Raw genomic sequence first — 19,408 nt, forward strand, 5'->3', positions numbered from 1 at the left:
AACGGTCGCCCTCCAACCACTGTCGCCATTCGCCTAGGGCTAAGCGGATGGCGAGCAGTTCCCGCGATTACCAACATCATAGTTACGTTCTGACGGCGATAAGCGATGAGAGAAAACGCGCAAGGATGGACCTTGCCGTCAGAGAGAGAGAGCGCTGAGAAAGAATGGCTCCCACGCCCACCTCTGACGCGTCAACCTCAACAACAAACTGTCTAGAGATGTCAGGTGTAACAAGAATAGGTGCGGATGTAAAACGATTCTTAAGAAGATCAAAAGCTCCCTGGGCGGAAACGGACCACTTAAAGCACGTCTTAACAGAAGTAAGGGCTGTGAGAGGAGCTGCCACCTGACCGAAATTACGGATGAAACTACGGTAGAAATTAGCGAAGCCCAGAAAGCGCTGCAGCTCGACGCGTGACTTAGGAACGGGCCAATCAATGACAGCCTGGACCTTAGCGGGATCCATCTTAATGCCCTCAGCGGAAATAACGGAACCGAGAAAAGGGACAGAGGCGGCATGAAAAGTGCACTTCTCAGCCTTCACATAAAGACAGTTCTCCAAAAGGCGCTGGAGGACGCGTCGCACGTGCTGAACATGAATCGAGAGAGACAGTGAAAAAATCAGGATATCGTCCATGTAAACGAAAACAAAAATGTTCAGCATGTCTCTCAGGACGTCGTTAACTAGTGCCTGAAAGACAGCTGGAGCGTTAACGAGGCCGAAAGGAAGAACCCGGTATTCAAAGTGCCCTAACGGAGTGTTAAACGCCGTCTTCCACTCGTCCATAAAACAGCCCTCCGCCCAGAGTCTATCAAGGCACTGCATGAAGCAGATGAACCGGGCCAGCGGAGATGGACCGGAAAGGTAGTGCGTGATCCAGAAGGAGAGGCCTGAGTAGTTGCGCTCACCAGTAGCCCTCCTCTTACTGATGAGCTCTGGCCTTTACTGGACATGAGGTGACAAAATGACCAGCGGAGCCGCAGTAGAGACAGAGGCGATTGGTGATTCTCCGTTCCCTCTCCTTGGCCGAGATGCGAATACCCCCAGCTGCATAGGCTCAGCATCCGAGCCGGCGGAGGAGGGTGGCAGTGATGCGGCAGGTGGCAGTGATGTGGAGAGGGGAGCAACGGAGAACGTGAGCTCCTTTCCACGAGCTCGGCGACGAAGATCAAACCGTCGCTCTATGCGAATAGCGAGAGCTATTAAGGAGTCCAGACTGGAAGGAACCTCCCGGGAGAGGATCTCATCCTTAACCTCGACGTGGAGACCCTCCAGAAAACGAGCGAGCAAAGCCGGCTCGTTCCAGTCACTAGAGGCAGCGAGAGTGCGAAACTCAATAGAATAATCCGTTATGGATCTATTCCCCTGACATAGGGAAGACAGGGCCCTGGAAGCCTCCTCGCCAAAAACAGAACGGTCAAAAACCCGTATCATCTCCTCCTTAAAGTCCTGATACTGGTTAATACACTCAGCCCTCGCCTCCCAGACTGCCGTGCCCCACTCACGCGCCCGTCCGGTAAGGAGAGAAATGACGTAGGCGATGCGGGCTGCGCTCCTGGAGTAAGTGTTGGGCTGGAGAGAGAACACCACATCACACTGAGTGAGGAATGAGCGGCACTCAGTGGGCTCCCCAGAGTAACACGGCGGGTTGTTGATCCTGGGCTCCGGCGACTCGGAAACCCTGGAAGTGGGCGGTGGATCGAGGTGGAGTTGGTGAACCCGTCTTGTGAGGTCGGAGACTTGGACGGCCAGGGTCTCAACGGCATGTTGAGCAGCAGACAATTCCTCCTCGTGTCTGCCTAGCATCGCTCCCTGGATCTCGACGGCGGAGTGAAAAGGGTCCGGAGCCGCTGGGTCCATTCTTGGTCTGATTCTTCTGTTATGAACTTGAGTGAAGACCCAAAAGCGGTTTTAACAGAAAACAGAGTTCTTTAATGAAAATACAGGAATGGCATAAATCCTTTTCCAACGTTGTCAGCGGAACAAAAAGAACGATAGTATAGTGCAGGATGCTCCTGCCAGGCAGACTCCGACAGGACAGGACAAGGTGGAAGCAAACGAGACGACAGCTTGCTTCTGGCATCAAAAAACACAAACAAGAATCAGACACTGAAAGTAGCAGGAACAGAGAGAGAAATAGAGCAGACATAAGAATAACATACAAAAACATGAATGGATAGCATACGATCATAGATAAAATTTGGCTACATAGGCCTACAAACATTTACAATGAATAGCAAAATCACAATCACAAGAATGGCTTCAGATCAAAGTCTTCGTTGAGACCGAAGTGAGCAAGGTCCTTTAAATGAAAGATCTAGGCAGTCTCTCGTTTTAACAATAAATTGTCGAGGTCACCCCTCTGCTAGGGAGGGTGACATGTTCGATGGACAATATAACGTAGGGTTGAAATCTTGTGGTTCGCTTCCAAAAAGTGGACCGCAACTGGGTAAGTCATGTTTTTGCACCTAATGGTGCTACGATGCTCCAAGATTCGTACTTTTAATTTGCACTTTGTTTTACCCACATCATTTTTTACCACAAGGACAAGTTATAAGATAAATAACTGCCTTAGTGGAGCACGTAATAACACCTTTGATTGGGATCTGTTTCCCTGTTTGTGGGTGTTTGAAGGATCTACATTATAAGTGCCATTGCATTGATCACAGCTGTTACCCTACTAGTTTCCATCCAGTAGAGGCGTAAATAGAAACTGGGATATTTTGGGGTGGTAAATCAGAGTCAACCAGTTGATCTCTGAGATTTTTGCCCTGTGAGAATAGGACCAAGGGAGGTTACCATAACACATTACCGATACTGTCATCGGATCTTAGAATGTGCCGATGTTTGTGATCGATTCTTTTCCCAAGTCTAGGTCCTAAACAGATTCTACCCCCAAGCCATAAGACTCCTGAACATCTAATCAAATGGCTACCCAGACTATTTGCATTGCCCCTCCTCTTCTACGCTGCTGCTAATCTCTGTTATTATCTATGCATAGTCACTTCAATAACTCTACCTACAGTACATGTACATATTACCTCAATTACCTCGACTAACCGGTGCCCCCGCATATTGACTCTGTACCGGTACCCCCCTGTTTATAGTCTCCACATTGACTCTGTACCGGTACCCCATGTATATAGTCTCCACATTGACTCTGTACTGGTACCCCTTGTATATAGCCTCCACATTGACTCTGTACCGGTACCCCCTGTATATAGCCTCCACATTGACTCTGTACCGGTACCCCCTGTATATAGCCTCCACATTGACTCTGTACCAGTACCCCCCTTTATATAGCCTCCACATTGACTCTGTACCGGTACCCCCTGTATATAGTCTCCACATTGACTCTGTACTGGTACCCCCTGTATATAGCCTCCACATTGACTCTGTACCGGTACACCCCTGTATACAGCCTCCACATTGACTCTGTACCGGTACACCCCTGTATATAGTCTCCACATTGACTCTGTACTGGTACCCCCTGTATATAGCCTCCACATTGACTCTGTACCGGTACACCCCTGTATACAGCCTCCACATTGACTCTGTACCGGTACACCCCTGTATATAGCCTCCACATTGACTCTGTACCGGTACCCCCTGTATATAGCCTCCACATTGACTCTGTACCGGTACACCCCTGTATATAGCCTCCACATTGACTCTGTACTGGTACCCCCTGTATATAGCCTCCACATTGACTCTGTACCGTAATACCCTGTATATAGCCTCCACATTGACTCTGTACCGGTACCACCTGTATATAGCCTCCACATTGACTCTGTACCAGTACCCCCCTGTATATAGCCTCCACATTGACTCTGTACTGGTACCCCCCTGTATATAGCCTCCACATTGACTCTGTACTGGTACCCCCCTGTATATAGCCTCCACATTGACTCTGTACCGGTACACCCCTGTATATTTGAGTTTGAGTTTATTTGAGTTTATTTTTATTTTTACAGGGACAGTGCACATTAATCAACGTTTCAGTAAAAGTGCCGGTTTTAGCCAGCCGGCTAATTTTCAACCGCAGTCCCTGGGCAGGTTATTAAAAACAATTACAATATAGACAATAGCAACATAGAACAAGCAAGACATAGCAACATAGGACAAGCAAGACGTAGCATACAGACAGAGCAACATAGAGCAAAAAGCAGCAAGACAAAATTCATAAAAGCAACAAAGTGTTTCCACACCTCACAAGCTACAGACAACAGACAACATGGAAATTGGCAACACACAGCTAGGGACCATGTTCACAAATCTGATTGACCTTTAGCCATGTCTTCAAGCATTTTGTGAAAGTGTGATATGTGGTGCAGTTATGTGTGTCTGATGGCAGTGTATTCCAGACATGGGAAGCTCTCACAGAGAATGCAGATTTACTAAAGGTGCTTTTCCTTAGGGGAACTATACAGTCACCTCTCATGGCAGACCTTGTGGATCTGCTACCATATGTCTGGGTTTTCTGTTTAACAAAAATATTGAGTGGAGGGGGAGCCAGGCCATTAAGGATCTTGAATACAAGACATGCGTCGGTGTATTGCACAAGATTTTCCCAACTCAAGAGCTCATGCTTTCTAAGGATGTGACAATGATGATGGCTATTGGGCTTCCTATCAAGCACTTTGAGAGCCTGTTTGTAGACAGACTGAATAGGTTTTAATGTTGTACAGCAAGCTTGGGCCCAACTAGTCAAGCAGTATGTTAAGTGGGGGAGTATCATAGAGTTAAGGTACAGTTTTGCTACCTCTGTAGTCAAACAATTTCGTATAAATCGGAAATTAGCTAGGTTGAATTTAGTTATTTGAATTACCTTTTTCACATGCTTTTTAAAAGAGAGGTTGGAATCAAGTATGATGCCAAGGTACTTAAAATCGGATACCACCTGGAGCTTCTCCCCTGACACATAGACATCTGGCTCAGATATATAGCCTCCACATTGACTCTGTACTGGTACCCCCTGTATATAGCCTCCACATTGACTCTGTACCATAATACCCTGTATATAGCCTCCACATTGACTCTGTACCGTAATACCCTGTATATAGCCTCCACATTGACTCTGTACCGGTACCCCATGTATATAGCCTCCACATTGACTCTGTACCGTAATACCCTGTATATAGCCTCCACATTGTATACCCCCTGTATATAGCCTCCACATTGACTCTGTACCGTAATACCCTGTATATAGCCTCCACATTGACTCTGTACCTGTACCCCCTGTATATAGCCTCCACATTGACTCTGTACCGTAGTACCCTGTATATAACCTCCACATTGACTCTGTACCGTAACACCCTGTGTATCGCCTCCACATTGTTATTTTACTGCCCGCCCTTTTTTAAACTGCATTGTTGGTTTGGGATTGTATGTAAGGTTGTATTTGGCACATGTGACAAATAACATTTGATTTGATTTGGATATTCAGTTTTTTGCTAATTCTTTTGATTCGACAGAATTGGCTGTAGGGCAAACTGTTTTCAAGGGAAGTGGAAGACAACTATCAGCCCTCAACACACTGTTACGCTCAGTAAAGATCAGTGTATAGAACATTATCTTCACACAAAATCAGAAGATCAAGGAAACTGATTTGACGTGTATCCGATTTCATAGTAAATCTCAGATGCTCAGAACAGGAGTTAAGAAAAGCATGGAACGCCTGGAGCTGTTTTGCATCACCCCTCCACAGAACACAAGTATCATCAACGTACCATTTCCACATAGTAATGTCATTCAAGAAAACATTTTTGAGAGGATTGAGAATAGACTGTTTCATGTAACCCACATACAAATTAGCATAGTTAGGAGCCATGGGGGCCATAGCAGTACCCTTCATCTGAATAAAGAAACAATTTAGAAACATGAAGTAGTTATGTGTGAGTAATATTTCAGCCAATGTTATAATGCAGCACTGGAAAGTAGTTCATTAGGGTCACGTTGCAGAAGAAAATATTCCATAGCTTCAATAACACCCTCGTGTGGAATATTAGTGTATATCAACTCAACATCAAAAGTAACTAACAAGGTATTCTCAGGGAGAGGATCAAGAGATTCAATAATAGAGACCATACTGCTGGTGTCCTTTAGGAGGGGAGCTGGTCTGAGACCATACTGCTGGTGTCCTTTAGGAGGGGAGCTGTTCTGAGACCATACTGCTGGTGTCCTTTAGGAGGGGAGCTGGTCTGAGACCATACTGCTGGTGTCCTTTAGGAGGGGAGCTGTTCTGAGACCATACTGCTGGTGTCCTTTAGGAGGGGAGCTGGTCTGAGACCATACTGCTGGTGTCCTTTAGGAGGAGGGGAGCTGTTCTGAGATCATATTGCTGGTGTCCTTTAGGAGGGGAGCTGGTCTGAGACCATACTGCTGGTGTCCTTTAGGAGGGGAGCTGGTCTGAGATCATACTGCTGGTGTCCTTTAGGAGGGGAGCTGGTCTGAGACCATACTGCTGGTGTCCTTTAGGAGGGGAGCTGGTCTGAGATCATACTGCTGGTGTCCTTTAGGAGGGGACCATACTGCTGGTGTCCTTTACAAAGGAGCTGTTCTGAGAGCATACTGCTGGTGTCCTTTACAAAGGAGGGGAGCTGGTCTGAGATCATACTGCTGGTGTCCTTTAGGAGGGGAGCTGGTCTGAGATCATACTGGAGGAGGGAGCTGGTCTGAGATCATACTGCTGGTGTCCTTTACAAAGGAGGGGAGCTGGTCTGAGATCATACTGCTGGTGTCCTTTACAAAGGAGGGGAGCTGGTCTGAGATCATACTGCTGGTGTCCTTTACAAAGGAGGGGAGCTGGTCTGAGATCATACTGCTGGTGTCCTTTAGGAGGGGAGCTGGTCTGAGATCATACTGCTGGTGTCCTTTAGGAGGGGAGCTGGTCTGAGACCATACTGCTGGTGTCCTTTAGGAGGGGAGCTGGTCTTTAGAGATCATACTGCTGGTGTCCTTTACAGATCATACTGCTGGTGTCCTTTAGTCTGGTCTGAGATCATACTGCTGGTGTCCTTTAGGAGGGGAGCTGGTCTGAGATCATACTGCTGGTGTCCTTTAGGAGGGGAGCTGGTCTGAGATCATACTGGGTGTCCTTTAGGGGGGGAGCTGGTCTGAGATCATACTGCTGGTGTCCTTTACAAAGGAGGGAGAGCTGGTCTGAGATCATACTGCTGGTGTCCTTTAGGAGGGGAGCTGTTCTGGTGTCCTTTAGAAAGGGTGTCCTTTAGGGGAGCTGGTCTGAGATCATACTGCTGGTGTCCTTTGGTCTGAGATCATACTGCTGGTGTCCTTTAGGAGGGGAGCTGGTCTGAGACCATACTGCTGGTGTCCTTTAGAGCATACTGCTGGTGTCCTTTAGGAGGGGAGCTGGTCTGAGATCATACTGCTGGTGTCCTTTAGGAGGGGAGCTGGTCTGAGACCATACTGCTGGTGTCCTTTAGGAGGGGAGCTGGTCTGAGATCATACTGCTGGTGTCCTTTACAAAGGAGGGGAGCTGGTCTGAGATCATACTGCTGGTGTCCTTTACAAATACTGGGTGTCCTTTAGGGGAGCTGGTCTGAGATCAGATCATACTGCTGGTGTCCTTTACTGGTCTGAGATCATACTGGAGGAGGGGAGCTGGTCTGAGATCATACTGCTGGTGTCCTTTACAAAGGAGGGGAGCTGGTCTGAGATCATACTGCTGGTGTCCTTTACAAAGGAGGGGAGCTGGTCTGAGATCATACTGCTGGTGTCCTTTAGGAGGGAAGCTGTTCTGAGATCATACTGCTGGTGTCCTTTACAAAGGAGGGGAGCTGGTCTGAGATCATACTGCTGGTGTCCTTTACAAAGAGATCATACTGCTGGTGTCCTTTAGGAGGGGAGCTGGTCTGAGACCATACTGCTGGTGTCCTTTAGGAGGGGAGCTGGTCTGAGATCATACTGCTGGTGTCCTTTAGATCATACTGAGGGGAGCTGGTCTGAGATCATACTGCTGGTGTCCTTTAGGAGGGGAGCTGGTCTGAGATACTGCTGGTACTGCTGGTGTCCTTTAGGAGGGGAGCTGGTCTGAGATCATACTGCTGGTGTCCTTTACAAAGGGAGCTGTTCTGAGAGCATACTGCTGGTGTCCTTTACAAAGGAGGGGACTGGTCTGAGATCATACTGCTGGTGTCCTTTATACAAAGGAGGGAAGCTGGTCTGAGACCATACTGCTGGTGTCCTTTAGGAGGGGAGCTGGTCTGAGACCATACTGCTGGTGTCCTTTAGGAGGGGAGCTGGTCTGAGACCATACTGCTGGTGTCCTTTACAAAGGAGGGGAGCTGGTCTGAGACCATACTGCTGGTGTCCTATACAAAGGTGGGAAGCTGGTCTGAGACCATACTGCTGGTGTCCTTTAGGAGGGGAGCTGTTCTGAGACCATACTGCTGGTGTCCTTTAGGAGGGGAGCTGTTCTGAGACCATACTGCTGGTGTCCTTTACAAAGGAGGGGAGCTGGTCTGAGACCATACTGCTGGTGTCCTTTACAAAGGAGGGGAGCTGGTCTGAGACCATACTGCTGGTGTCCTTTAGGAGGGGAGCTGGTCTGAGAGCATACTGCTGGTGTCCTTTACAAAGGAGGGGAGCTGGTCTGAGACCATACTGCTGGTGTCCTTTAAAGGAGGGGAGCTGTTCTGAGATCATACTGCTGGTGTCCTTTACAAATACTGCTGGTGTCCTTTACAAAGGAGGGGAGCTGGTCTGAGAGCATACTGCTGGTGTCCTTTAGGAGGGGAGCTGGTCTGAGAGCATACTGCTGGTGTCCTTTACAAAGGAGGGGAGCTGGTCTGAGATTTACATTTACATTACATTTAAGTCATTTGGCAGACGCTCTTATCCAGAGCGACTTACAAATTGGTGAATTCACCTTATGACATCCAGTGGAACAGCCACTTTACAATAGTGCATCTAAATCATTTAAGGGGGGGAACAGCTGGTTGAGAATACTGAGAGAAGGATTACTTTATCCTATCCTAGGTATTCCTTAAAGAGGTGGGGTTTCAGGTGTCTCCGGAAGGTGGTGATTGACTCCGCTGTCCTGGCGTCGTGAGGGAGTTTGTTCCACCATTGGGGGGCCAGAGCAGCGAACAGTTTTGACTGGGCTGAGCGGGAACTGTACTTCCTCAGTGGTAGGGAGGCGAGCAGGCCAGAGGTGGATGAACGCAGTGCCCTTGTTTGGGTGTAGGGCCTGATCAGAGCCTGGAGGTACTGCGGTGCCGTTCCCCTCACAGCTCCGTAGGCAAGCACCATGGTCTTGTAGCGGATGCGAGCTTCAACTGGAAGCCAGTGGAGAGAGCGGAGGAGCGGGGTGACGTGAGAGAACTTGGGAAGGTTGAACACCAGACGGGCTGCGGCGTTCTGGATGAGTTGTAGGGGTTTAATGGCACAGGCAGGGAGCCCAGCCAACAGCGAGTTGCAGTAATCCAGACGGGAGATGACAAGTGCCTGGATTAGGACCTGCGCCGCTTCCTGTGTGAGGCAGGGTCGTACTCTGCGGATGTTGTAGAGCATGAACCTACAGGAACGGATCATACTGCTGGTGTCCTTTACAAAGGAGGGGAGCTGGTCTGAGACCATACTGCTGGTGTCCTTTAGGAGGGGAGCTGGTCTGAGATCATACTGCTGGTGTCCTTTACAAAGGAGGGGAGCTGGTCTGAGATCATACTGCTGGTGTCCTTTACAAAGGAGGGGAGCTGGTCTGAGATCATACTGCTGGTGTCCTTTAGGAGGGGAGCTGGTCTGAGACCATACTGCTGGTGTCCTTTAGGAGGAGCTGTTCTGAGATCATACTGCTGGTGTCCTTTACAAAGGAGGGGAGCTGGTCTGAGATCATACTGCTGGTGTCCTTTAGGAGGGGAGCTGGTCTGAGATCATACTGCTGGTGTCCTTTAGGAGGGGAGCTGTTCTGAGATCATACTGCTGGTGTCCTTTACAAAGGAGCTGGTCTGAGATCATACTGCTGGTGTCCTTTACAAAGGAGGGAGCTGGTCTGAGGGGACCATACTGCTGGTGTCAAAGGAGGGGAGCTGGTCTGAGATCATACTGCTGGTGTCCTTTAGGGGAGCTGGTCTGAGACCATACTGCTACTGCTGGTGTCCTTTAACCCCGAGGACAAGGTAGCTGGTCTGAGATCATACTGCTGGTGTCATATACAAAGGAGGGGAGCTGGTCTGAGACCATACTGCTGGTGTCCTTTAGGAGGGGAGCTGGTCTGAGACCATACTGCTGGTGTCCCTGCCCCCCGGGGCGGCAGGGTAGCCTAGTGGTTAGAGCGTTGGACTAGTAACCGAAAGGTTGCAAGTTTGAATCCCCGAGCTGACAAGGTACAAATCTGTCGTTCTGCCCCTGTTCAGGCAGTTAACCCACTGTTCCTAGGCCATCATTGAAAATAAGAATTTGTTCTTAACTGACTTGCCTAGTAAAATAAAGGTAAAATAAAAAAATAAAAAATTAGGAGGGGAGCTGGTCTGAGACCATACTGCTGGTTTCCTTTAGGAGGGGAGCTGGTCTGAGACCTTACTGCTGGTGTCCTTTACAAAGGAGTGGAGCTGGTCTGAGACCTTACTGCTGGTGTCCTTTACAAAGGGAGGGAGTTGGTCTGAGACCATACTGCTGGTGTCCTTTAGGAGGGGAGCTGGTCTGAGATCATACTGCTGGTGTCCTTTAGGAGGGGAGCTGGTCTGAGATCATACTGCTGGTGTCCTTTACAAAGGAGGGGAGCTGGTCTGAGATCATACTGCTGGTGTCCTTTAGGAGGGGAGCTGGTCTGAGATCATACTGCTGGTGTCCTTTAGGAGGGGAGCTGGTCTGAGACCTTACTGCTGGTGTCCTTTAGGAGGGGAGCTGTTCTGAGACCATACTGCTGGTGTCCTTCACAAAGGAGGGGAACTGTTCTGAGACCATACTCCTGGTGTCCTTTACAAAGGAGGGGAGCTGTTCTGAGATCATACTGCTGGTGTCCTTTAGGAGGGGAGCTGGTCTGAGACCATACTGCTGGTGTCCTTTGGAGGGGAGCTGTTCTGAGACCATACTGCTGGTGTCCTTTACAAAGGAGGGGAGCTGGTCTGAGATCATACTGCTGGTGTCCTTTAGGAGGGGAGCTGGTCTGAGACCATACTGCTGGTGTCCCTGCCCCCCGGGGCGGCAGGGTAGCCTAGTGGTTAGAGCGTTGGACTAGTAACCGAAAGGTTGCAAGTTTGAATCCCCGAGCTGACAAGGTACAAATCTGTCGTTCTGCCCCTGTTCAGGCAGTTAACCCACTGTTCCTAGGCCATCATTGAAAATAAGAATTTGTTCTTAACTGACTTGCCTAGTAAAATAAAGGTAAAATAAAAAAATAAAAAATTAGGAGGGGAGCTGGTCTGAGACCATACTGCTGGTTTCCTTTAGGAGGGGAGCTGGTCTGAGACCTTACTGCTGGTGTCCTTTACAAAGGAGTGGATTCAGCATGTCAATACCTCTCACAAATACAAGTAGTGATGAAGTCATTCTCTCCTCCACTTTGAACCAGGAGAGATTGACATGTATATTATTAATGTTAGCTCTCTGTGTATATTTAAGTGCCAGCTGCGCTACCCTGTTCTGAAATAATTGCAAATTTCCTAAGTCCCTCTTTGTGGCACTTGACCACAGAACTGAACAGTTGTCCAGGTGCGACAAAACTAGGGCCTGTAAGACCTGCCTTGTTGATAATGCTGTTAAGAAGGCAGAGCAGCGCTTTATTATAGACAGACTTCTCCCCATCCTTGCTACTGTTGTATCAATATGTTTTGATAGTTTATAATCCAGGGTTACTGCAAGCAGTTGTCACGTTCGTTGAATGGAGGAGACCAAGGCGCAGCGTGATATGAATACATGTTACTTTAATGACGACGAAGAAACACATAAACAAACCACAAAAACAACAAAACCAACGTGAAGCTAAATATAGTGCTGACACAGGCAACTAACACATAGACAATTACTCACGAAATACCCAAAGAAGATGGCTGCCTAAATATGGTTCCCAATCAGAGACAACGATAAACAGCTGCCTCTAATTGAGAACCAATCTTGGCAACCATAGACATACATAAACACCGAGATAGTAAACACCCCCATAAACATACAAAACTCCTAGACAGTACAAAAACACATACATCACCCATGTCACACCCTGACCTAACCAAAATAATAAAGAAAACAAAGAATACTAAGGTCAGGGCGTGACAGTACTCCCCCCAAAGATGTCGACTCCCGGCCGCACACCTAAACCTATATGGGAGGGTCTGGGTGGGCATAACTCCGAGGTGGCGATTCTGGCTCGGGACGTGGACCCCGCTCCACTTCTCACTCGTCACTTAATGTCTCTGGAGCGGGAACCCTCACCGCTGACCACGGACTAGAGGACGCCACTGGACTGATGGTCGAGTCTGGAGTGAGTGGCGCCTCTGGATTGGAGAGAGACTCTGGCGGATCCGGACTGGAGGGAGACTCTGGCGGATCCGGACTGGGACCCGTCGTGGTAGGTTCCGGACTGCGGCCCGTCGTAGGAGGTTCCGGTCTGTAGACTATCGCCGGACGCTCTGGACTGGGTACTGTTGCCGGACGCTCTGGACTGGGTCTTGTTGCAGGACGCTCTGGACTGGGTACTGTTGCCGGATGCTCTGGACTGGGTACTGTTGCCGGACGCTCTGGACTGGGTACTGTTGCCGGACGCTCTGGACTGGGTACTGTCGCCGGACTCTCTGGACTGGCGAGGCGCACTGTAGGCCTGGTGCGTGGTGCTGGCACTGGTGGTACCGGGCTGGAGACACGCACCTCAGGGCGAGTGCGGGGAGGAGGAACAGGGCGTACAGGGCTCTGGAGACGCACAGGAAGCCTGGTACGTGGTGTTTGCACTGGTGGTACTGGGCTGGGGACACGCATCTCAGGGCGAGTGCGGGGACCAGGCACAGGACATACTAGGCTGTGGAGGCATACTGGAGGTCTGGAGTGTAGAGCTGACACAACCCTTCCTGGCTGGATGGTTATACTTGCCCGCTGGCACAGGACGCACAGGGCTGTGCAGACTAACGGTACGCAGAGCCGGCGCAGGATATCCTGGTCCATGGAGGTATACTGGAGACCAGGAGCACTGAGCCGGGAATCCTCCTTCCTTGCTGGATGCTCATTCTAGCCCGGTCAAATAGCTGGAATATAGCGCACCGGGTCACTAGAGACGCCGTGGGCATCTCTGCATAACACGGTGCCTGACCAGTTATACACTCCCCACAGTAAGCACGAGGAGTTGGCTCAGGTCTCCTACCTGACTTAGCCAATCTCCTCGTGTGTTTCCCCCCAAAACATTTCTTGGGGCTGCCTCTCGGGCTTCCGTGCTAGCCGTGTACCCTTATATCGTCGCCGTTCCTCCATTCTCCTGTATCCCTCCTCGCACTGTTCCATAGAATCCCAGGCAGGCACTGGCACTCTCTCTGGATCGATCGACCACCTCTCTATCTCCTCCCAGGTTTTTACCCACTCATCCTTCTCTCGGGTCCATTCTTCCACAAAGCGCTGTTCCTCCTTATCACGCTGCTTGGTCATTTTACGGTGGGTTATTCTGTCACGTTTGTTGAATGGAGGAGACCAAGGCGCAGCGTGATGTGAATACATGTTACTTTAATGATAACAAAGAAACACATAAACAAACATAAACATAAACACATACAAAAACAACAAAATGAACATGAAGCTAAATTCTATTTTTAGAAAAATTAATTTATTACGTTCAATACCATTCATTCTTGACAACTCATAATTTTCATTCATACTCCAATAATGGTATTTTAATTCAACTAAACAAAAACCCCAAAACAAAACCTCAGGGGAGCATCTTCCATCCCCGTCATCCTACAAACTACCTTTCACTATCTCCCCGTCTCTAATCTAACCCCAAAATCTAAATGAAACCCAGCCCTAAACACCCCTTCCACCTCTCCCATGCATGCTGCCCCCACTTCCTCTCCTCCCTCTTCATCCTCCCCCTAAAGTCTCCTTTCCACCCTCCTCACTATCCCTTCCACCCCCCAATCTCTCCCTGTCTTAACCATGTTCTGCCTGGCTTCCCACAGCCCCGTTTAAAGAGACTCATGAGAAGCCAGAGCAGAAACCTTTCCCTATCCGTCCCTCTCGCTCTCCCTACACCTCTCTCTAACCTGGCCCACGTCAATACAAAATCCTCTCTTACCAAACCTAACAACACCCGTGCCCTAGCCCATACTACTCTGGCAAAGGCACAGTCCCAAAAGGCATGGCGCACAGTCTCCTCCCTGCCACAAGAGGATCTTGGACAGGTGGGGGATTGCGCCAATCTATGCCGGTACATGATGGAACGTACCGGCAAGCACTTGTGGAGGCTCAACCAATTCAGGTCCTTGAGCCTGTTGTTCAGGCCCCGCGCCTGCACTCCCTCCCAGACCACTGCCGAGATGCCCACTACAGGCGCCGGATTCCCTGCCTGTCTGACCTCCTCGTACAGGTGCCTGTGATCTAAACCTACTCGGGCAACTTCAACCTCGGGGTGTGCACGCAGCCACTTGGCCGCATGGCCAAAGTGCCACGGCAGCTGTTCCGCCCGAGGACCCGTGTTGGACCACACCATTGCGCTTCTCGCCTGATACGAGAAGAACACCCGCAAGAGATAACTTGTCGGGTGTATCACTGGATGAGCAAGCTCCGTCAACAAGAAAGAAACACAAATTGCGTCCAGCTTGAGGGGGAGATGTGGTACCCCCCTACCTCCCTCCCCGATGGGGCAGAGCATGCGTGCCCTGGCGACCCACTCGTACCTGCCACCCCACATGAACTGAAACACAAGCCTCACTAGAGGTCTCCTCAGACAACCCGGCAATGGGTAGATGTACGCCAAATACAAAAGAGACGGCAACACATCCACCTTAAGAACCAGGACCTTGCCCATAAAAGACAAAGACCTAGCCCTCCACATCACTAGCTTCTTCTGTGCCACTGCGATACCCATGTTCCAGTTTAGCGCCGCTGAGCCGGAGGTCTCAAAATGGACCCCGAGAATCCTCAGGGCCCCCTCACAGAGAGATAACCCCCCGGGCACATCCGTCCTTCCGCGCCATCTCTCAAAAAACTTAACGGAAGACTTTGCATGGTTCAGAACCGCTCCCGACGCTCGGGTGAAATCTCAACCTGCTCCACTACAGCCCCGCCGATGAGAATGGGGCTCGGTCCTCCCTGTCCATCACCCTGATTGATCTCTTTTTATTTAGCCCTCAATAGCCTCAGTCATTAGGCAGTGTTGGTTTCGTTTAATTTAGCACGCTTCTCCTGTTTTGTTTATCTGCCTTTATTACTAAAACTACCTTCTGCACCTGCTTCCTGAATCCAAGTGCTTACGTTACAAGAATGGCAAGATGGCAGCAATCTGCAGGTCATGGAGAGAGGACATCAGTTCTGAATCTGAATCCATGATAACAATGATAGAGAAATCTGATTAACTAACAGTACCCAGGCCATTACATGTAATTGATCTACTTCAGAGCTTGTCAACTAATCCTCAAGGTCTTGAATAGCTAGTTCAGAGCTACAGCACAATTGTGAAACATCTGGGTGTCCCCGAGGAGAGGTTTGAGAAACACTGCACTACATTCCAGTAAAAAAACTAGAGAAAGTATTTTCAACATTTATTCAGAACCAAAAATGAACCAGAAAATATGCATTTTCAACGTCCTGAAAATAACTATTTTCACCTTTCATTCAGAACCTAAAATTAACCTAACTTCAGCGTCTGGAATTGTATCGTATAATGTATTTTAAATGCAATTTTGCTTACTGGGTTCAGATTTTTGGGAACACACTAAAAAGTAACTTGACATTGTTGATTAGTCAGCATAAATTTGTATTAAAATGGCATGAAGAAAATGGCATTGACAGAACGGTGTACTGAATTAATGCATCATAAGGAAAGGACTGGAATTCGAACAGCGACGTGTCTGTCTCGTATGTTGATCTAGCTAATTATCTAGCAAAGCTAGCATACAGTGGGGAGAACAAGTATTTGATACACTGCCGATTTTGCAGGTTTTCCTACTTACAAAGCATGTAGAGGTCTGTAATTTTTATCATAGGTACACTTCAACTGTGAGAGACGGAATCTAAAACAAAATCCAGAAAATCACATTGTATGATTTTTAAGTAATTCATTTTTATTTTGTTGCATGACATAAGTATTTGATCACCTACCAACCAGTAAGAAGGTATCTAGGTGTTTTTGTAAGTCTATGGTTGCCTAGATTGGTTCTCAATTAGAGGCAGCTGTCTATCGTTGTCTCTGATAAAATGCAAATGAATTACTCTACACCTATGGGTGTATTGAATCACCCATCCAAAGCGTAATTAACAATTTCACCATGCTCAAAGGGATATTCAGTGTCTGCTTATATTAACCCATCTACCAATAGGTGTCCATCTTTGCGAGGCATTGGAAAACTTCCATGGTCTTTTTGGTTGAATCTTTGCAACTCTCTTGTCTTTGTGGTTGATTCTGTGCTTGAAATTCGCTACTACACTGTGGGACCTTACAGACAATTGTATGTGTGGGGTAGAGAGATGGGGTAATCACAAAATCTGGTTAACCACTATTATTGCACACAGTGAGTCCATGCAATGTATTATGTGAAGAAAGAAAAAATATATATATTATGTGACTTGTTAAGCACATTTGTACTCCTGAATGTATTTAGGCAATAAAAGGGGTAAAAGACTTATTGACTAAGACATTTCAGCTTTACATTTTAATGAATTGGTAAAAATGTCTAAACAAAAAATTCCACTTTTTACGTTGTGGGATATTGTGTATGGATCAGTGGCACAATATCTAAACGTTATCCATTTTAAATTCAGGCTGTAAGACAACAAAATGTGGAAAAAGTCAAGCGCTGTGAATAGTTTCTGAAGGCACTGTATGGCACAGTCTCGTTGGCTTGTGGCTACTGTCTACTGGCTAGTTGGCTAGCTAACTGGCTATAATAGGACGTTCACAAGCTTGTTGTTTGTGCTCTGATTTTTTTTTACAAAGATGACTTATCTAGCTAGCTTCCTTTGCTTGTAGCTTGCTTCTCGTCCGACTGTTGTTAGCTACAGCTGCTCGCCTGCTACAGCTAGCTGCTGCTGTTACGCAGCAACCGAGTAGCTGATCCCGGTTTTAGAACTCTGAGATTCAGCTGTAAAGATGTTAGCAATGTTAGCAATGAGGAAACACTGTCCAACTGGTAACTGTGGTCAGCTTGCAGGCACCCGGCCCAGCACAATGGGACAGAGAAATCCCGGCCAGCCAAACCCTCCCCTAACCCAGATGACACTGGGCCAATTGTGCGCTGCCTCATGGGTCTCCCGGTCATGGCCAGTTGTGAGCCTGGGATCGAACCCGGGGCTGTAGTGATGCCTCAAGCCTTGCAATGCAGTGCTGCACCACCCGGGAGACCTGCCATCAGACATTTTTTAAATCCTATGGTCACTTTATGGATGCTACAGTCTCATTTTTAATCCGACATCTAAAATGTGAGCTAGATAGGCGCAGAAAATACTCTGAAAACTCAATTGTCAAAGACCCTGTTAAAATATCCGGTATGTGGTTCTTGGTAACGGACGTACAGCTCATGACGAGAGGTGGGGAATGTGCTGTGTACCTTTTCATAAACATATTGGCTTAGATATGATGGTAGGGAGATTTAAATTCAACATTGAGCTTCAACCAATGCATAATATAGTCTACAATATTTGGGATTTTTCCATCGCAGCCACAGAATCTGAAAAAGCTATTGCAAACATTTATTGTACCTCGTTGCCATAACAACCACATATAGTACCTTGTACTTCTGTAGGAGAGGCTTGTTCTGCAATACTGCTGTTGTCACCAGGGCAACTATCGCTGTGATACCAAGCACCGTGATGATGATCACAGCCTTATACCAAGCGTTCTTTCCTTTCGTCTCTGAGGAAGAGGGAGAGTAGGAGAGATGGGGAGAGAGGGTGAGAGGGAGGAGAGTGGGAGGAGAAGAGAGGAGGGAGAGAGAGAGGGAGGGGGAGAAGGAGAGAGGGAAATAGTTAGGAAGAGAGAGGGAAAGTTGGAGAGAGTTAGCATTTTCCAACCAGCTGCTGATGATGTCACATCTGTATTATTGATGACAAGAGGGTTATGAGTGTTATTGTTGATGCTGTTGTTGTTGCTGTTGTTGTTGTTGTTGTTGTTGTTGCTGCTGCTGCTGCTGTTGTTGTTGTTGTGTAACTAGGGACTAGTTCTAAATGTGTTGTAAATGTCTATATTAACTCAAGTTAATGTTCTAACCAGAGGCAGGTTCAACAAGGGAAGTAGTTTGTTCATTTGTTTTGTGTTAGATCTACTAGAACCTTTCCTGGGCACACCCTTTTTCTCCATGTTCACCTTCCTTTTACCTATTGAGGTTTGTCAGTATGGATCTACTAGGCCTCAGAGGGAAACATGGGAAAAAGGGGGGAAACCTTTTCCCAGATTGTTTTGACCGCTATGCCACGCCACACCACTAAGAAAGCTGCTACGAGTCTATACCTTTTGTTTACAGTTCAAATCTGATCGCTTTGACAATGCACTATAGCCTATGAAATTACCTTTTGTTCTGAAAATAAATGTTTGCTTTTTACACTTGGAACTTTGGATTCCCAAAACCATGTTCAGTGGTTGCTTTGGAAGCCCGTCTGACTACGGCATCACATACTTGAGGCCTCAAGGCAAGTTTGGAATTGGATTCCGATATTGCCTCTACTGTATATTCCAAGTGAAGAAGTGACTGACTCTATTGTAGCTCTCTGACTTCGCGTTACTCACTTTGGAGAGAGGGGAATGAAGTATGGTTGCTCTTTCTATTGCTCAATCTGCTCGAGGTGTTGGATGAATTCGGGGAACTTTTGAGAGTTGTGGAGCTTGGAATCGCTCGTGGAGCTTGAATTGTATGTGTCTTCTGTTCTGCTTTGATGATTGGCTGTTGTGTCTTGTGATGACCTCATGTGTTGGGCTCATTCATTAAGCTGTGCTTTGCTAAAATGTGTTCATAATGTGCTAATCGTTCACTGTTACGTGCTTTTAAAATGGATACAATTGAAATTCTTAAGAAATTGTAATGATCTAGAAGTGCTAAATTGGGTGCACTTACTAAAAATATAAATGAGATCCCAGTTTATGGGTGATGACGGAAATGTGGAATTGGTTTACACAAATATGTTCACTGATTCCTCAAAGTTGGTTAAGGAGTTGCATGATCTCAATGAGTCCATAAAGGTTTTATTACCAGCCGAGGAGGCAGAAAAGGACCAGGTCGAATGGTTTGGCCCAAACACAGCAACACTGGATTATTTTGCATC

The 19,408-nt window shown here is 47.7% G+C and overlaps 1 protein-coding gene across 1 annotated transcript in view; it reads right to left on the reverse strand.

Moving 5' to 3' along the window:
* Positions 1–18,184, reverse strand: part of LOC135533902 (ectonucleoside triphosphate diphosphohydrolase 1-like) — a gene marked incomplete at its 5' end in the record, with an annotated part of 21,763 nt that extends 3,579 nt beyond the window's left edge. The window contains one exon of the mRNA XM_064961103.1: positions 17,881–18,184. Within this exon, the coding sequence (XP_064817175.1) occupies positions 17,881–18,184 (304 nt within the window). The remainder of the gene's footprint in view (positions 1–17,880) is intronic.
* Positions 18,185–19,408: the final 1,224 nt, after the last annotated feature.

The sequence above is a fragment of the Oncorhynchus masou genome, unplaced genomic scaffold (genome assembly GCF_036934945.1).
Source record: "Oncorhynchus masou masou isolate Uvic2021 unplaced genomic scaffold, UVic_Omas_1.1 unplaced_scaffold_2789, whole genome shotgun sequence".
NCBI classification, from domain to species: Eukaryota; Metazoa; Chordata; class Actinopteri; order Salmoniformes; family Salmonidae; genus Oncorhynchus; species Oncorhynchus masou.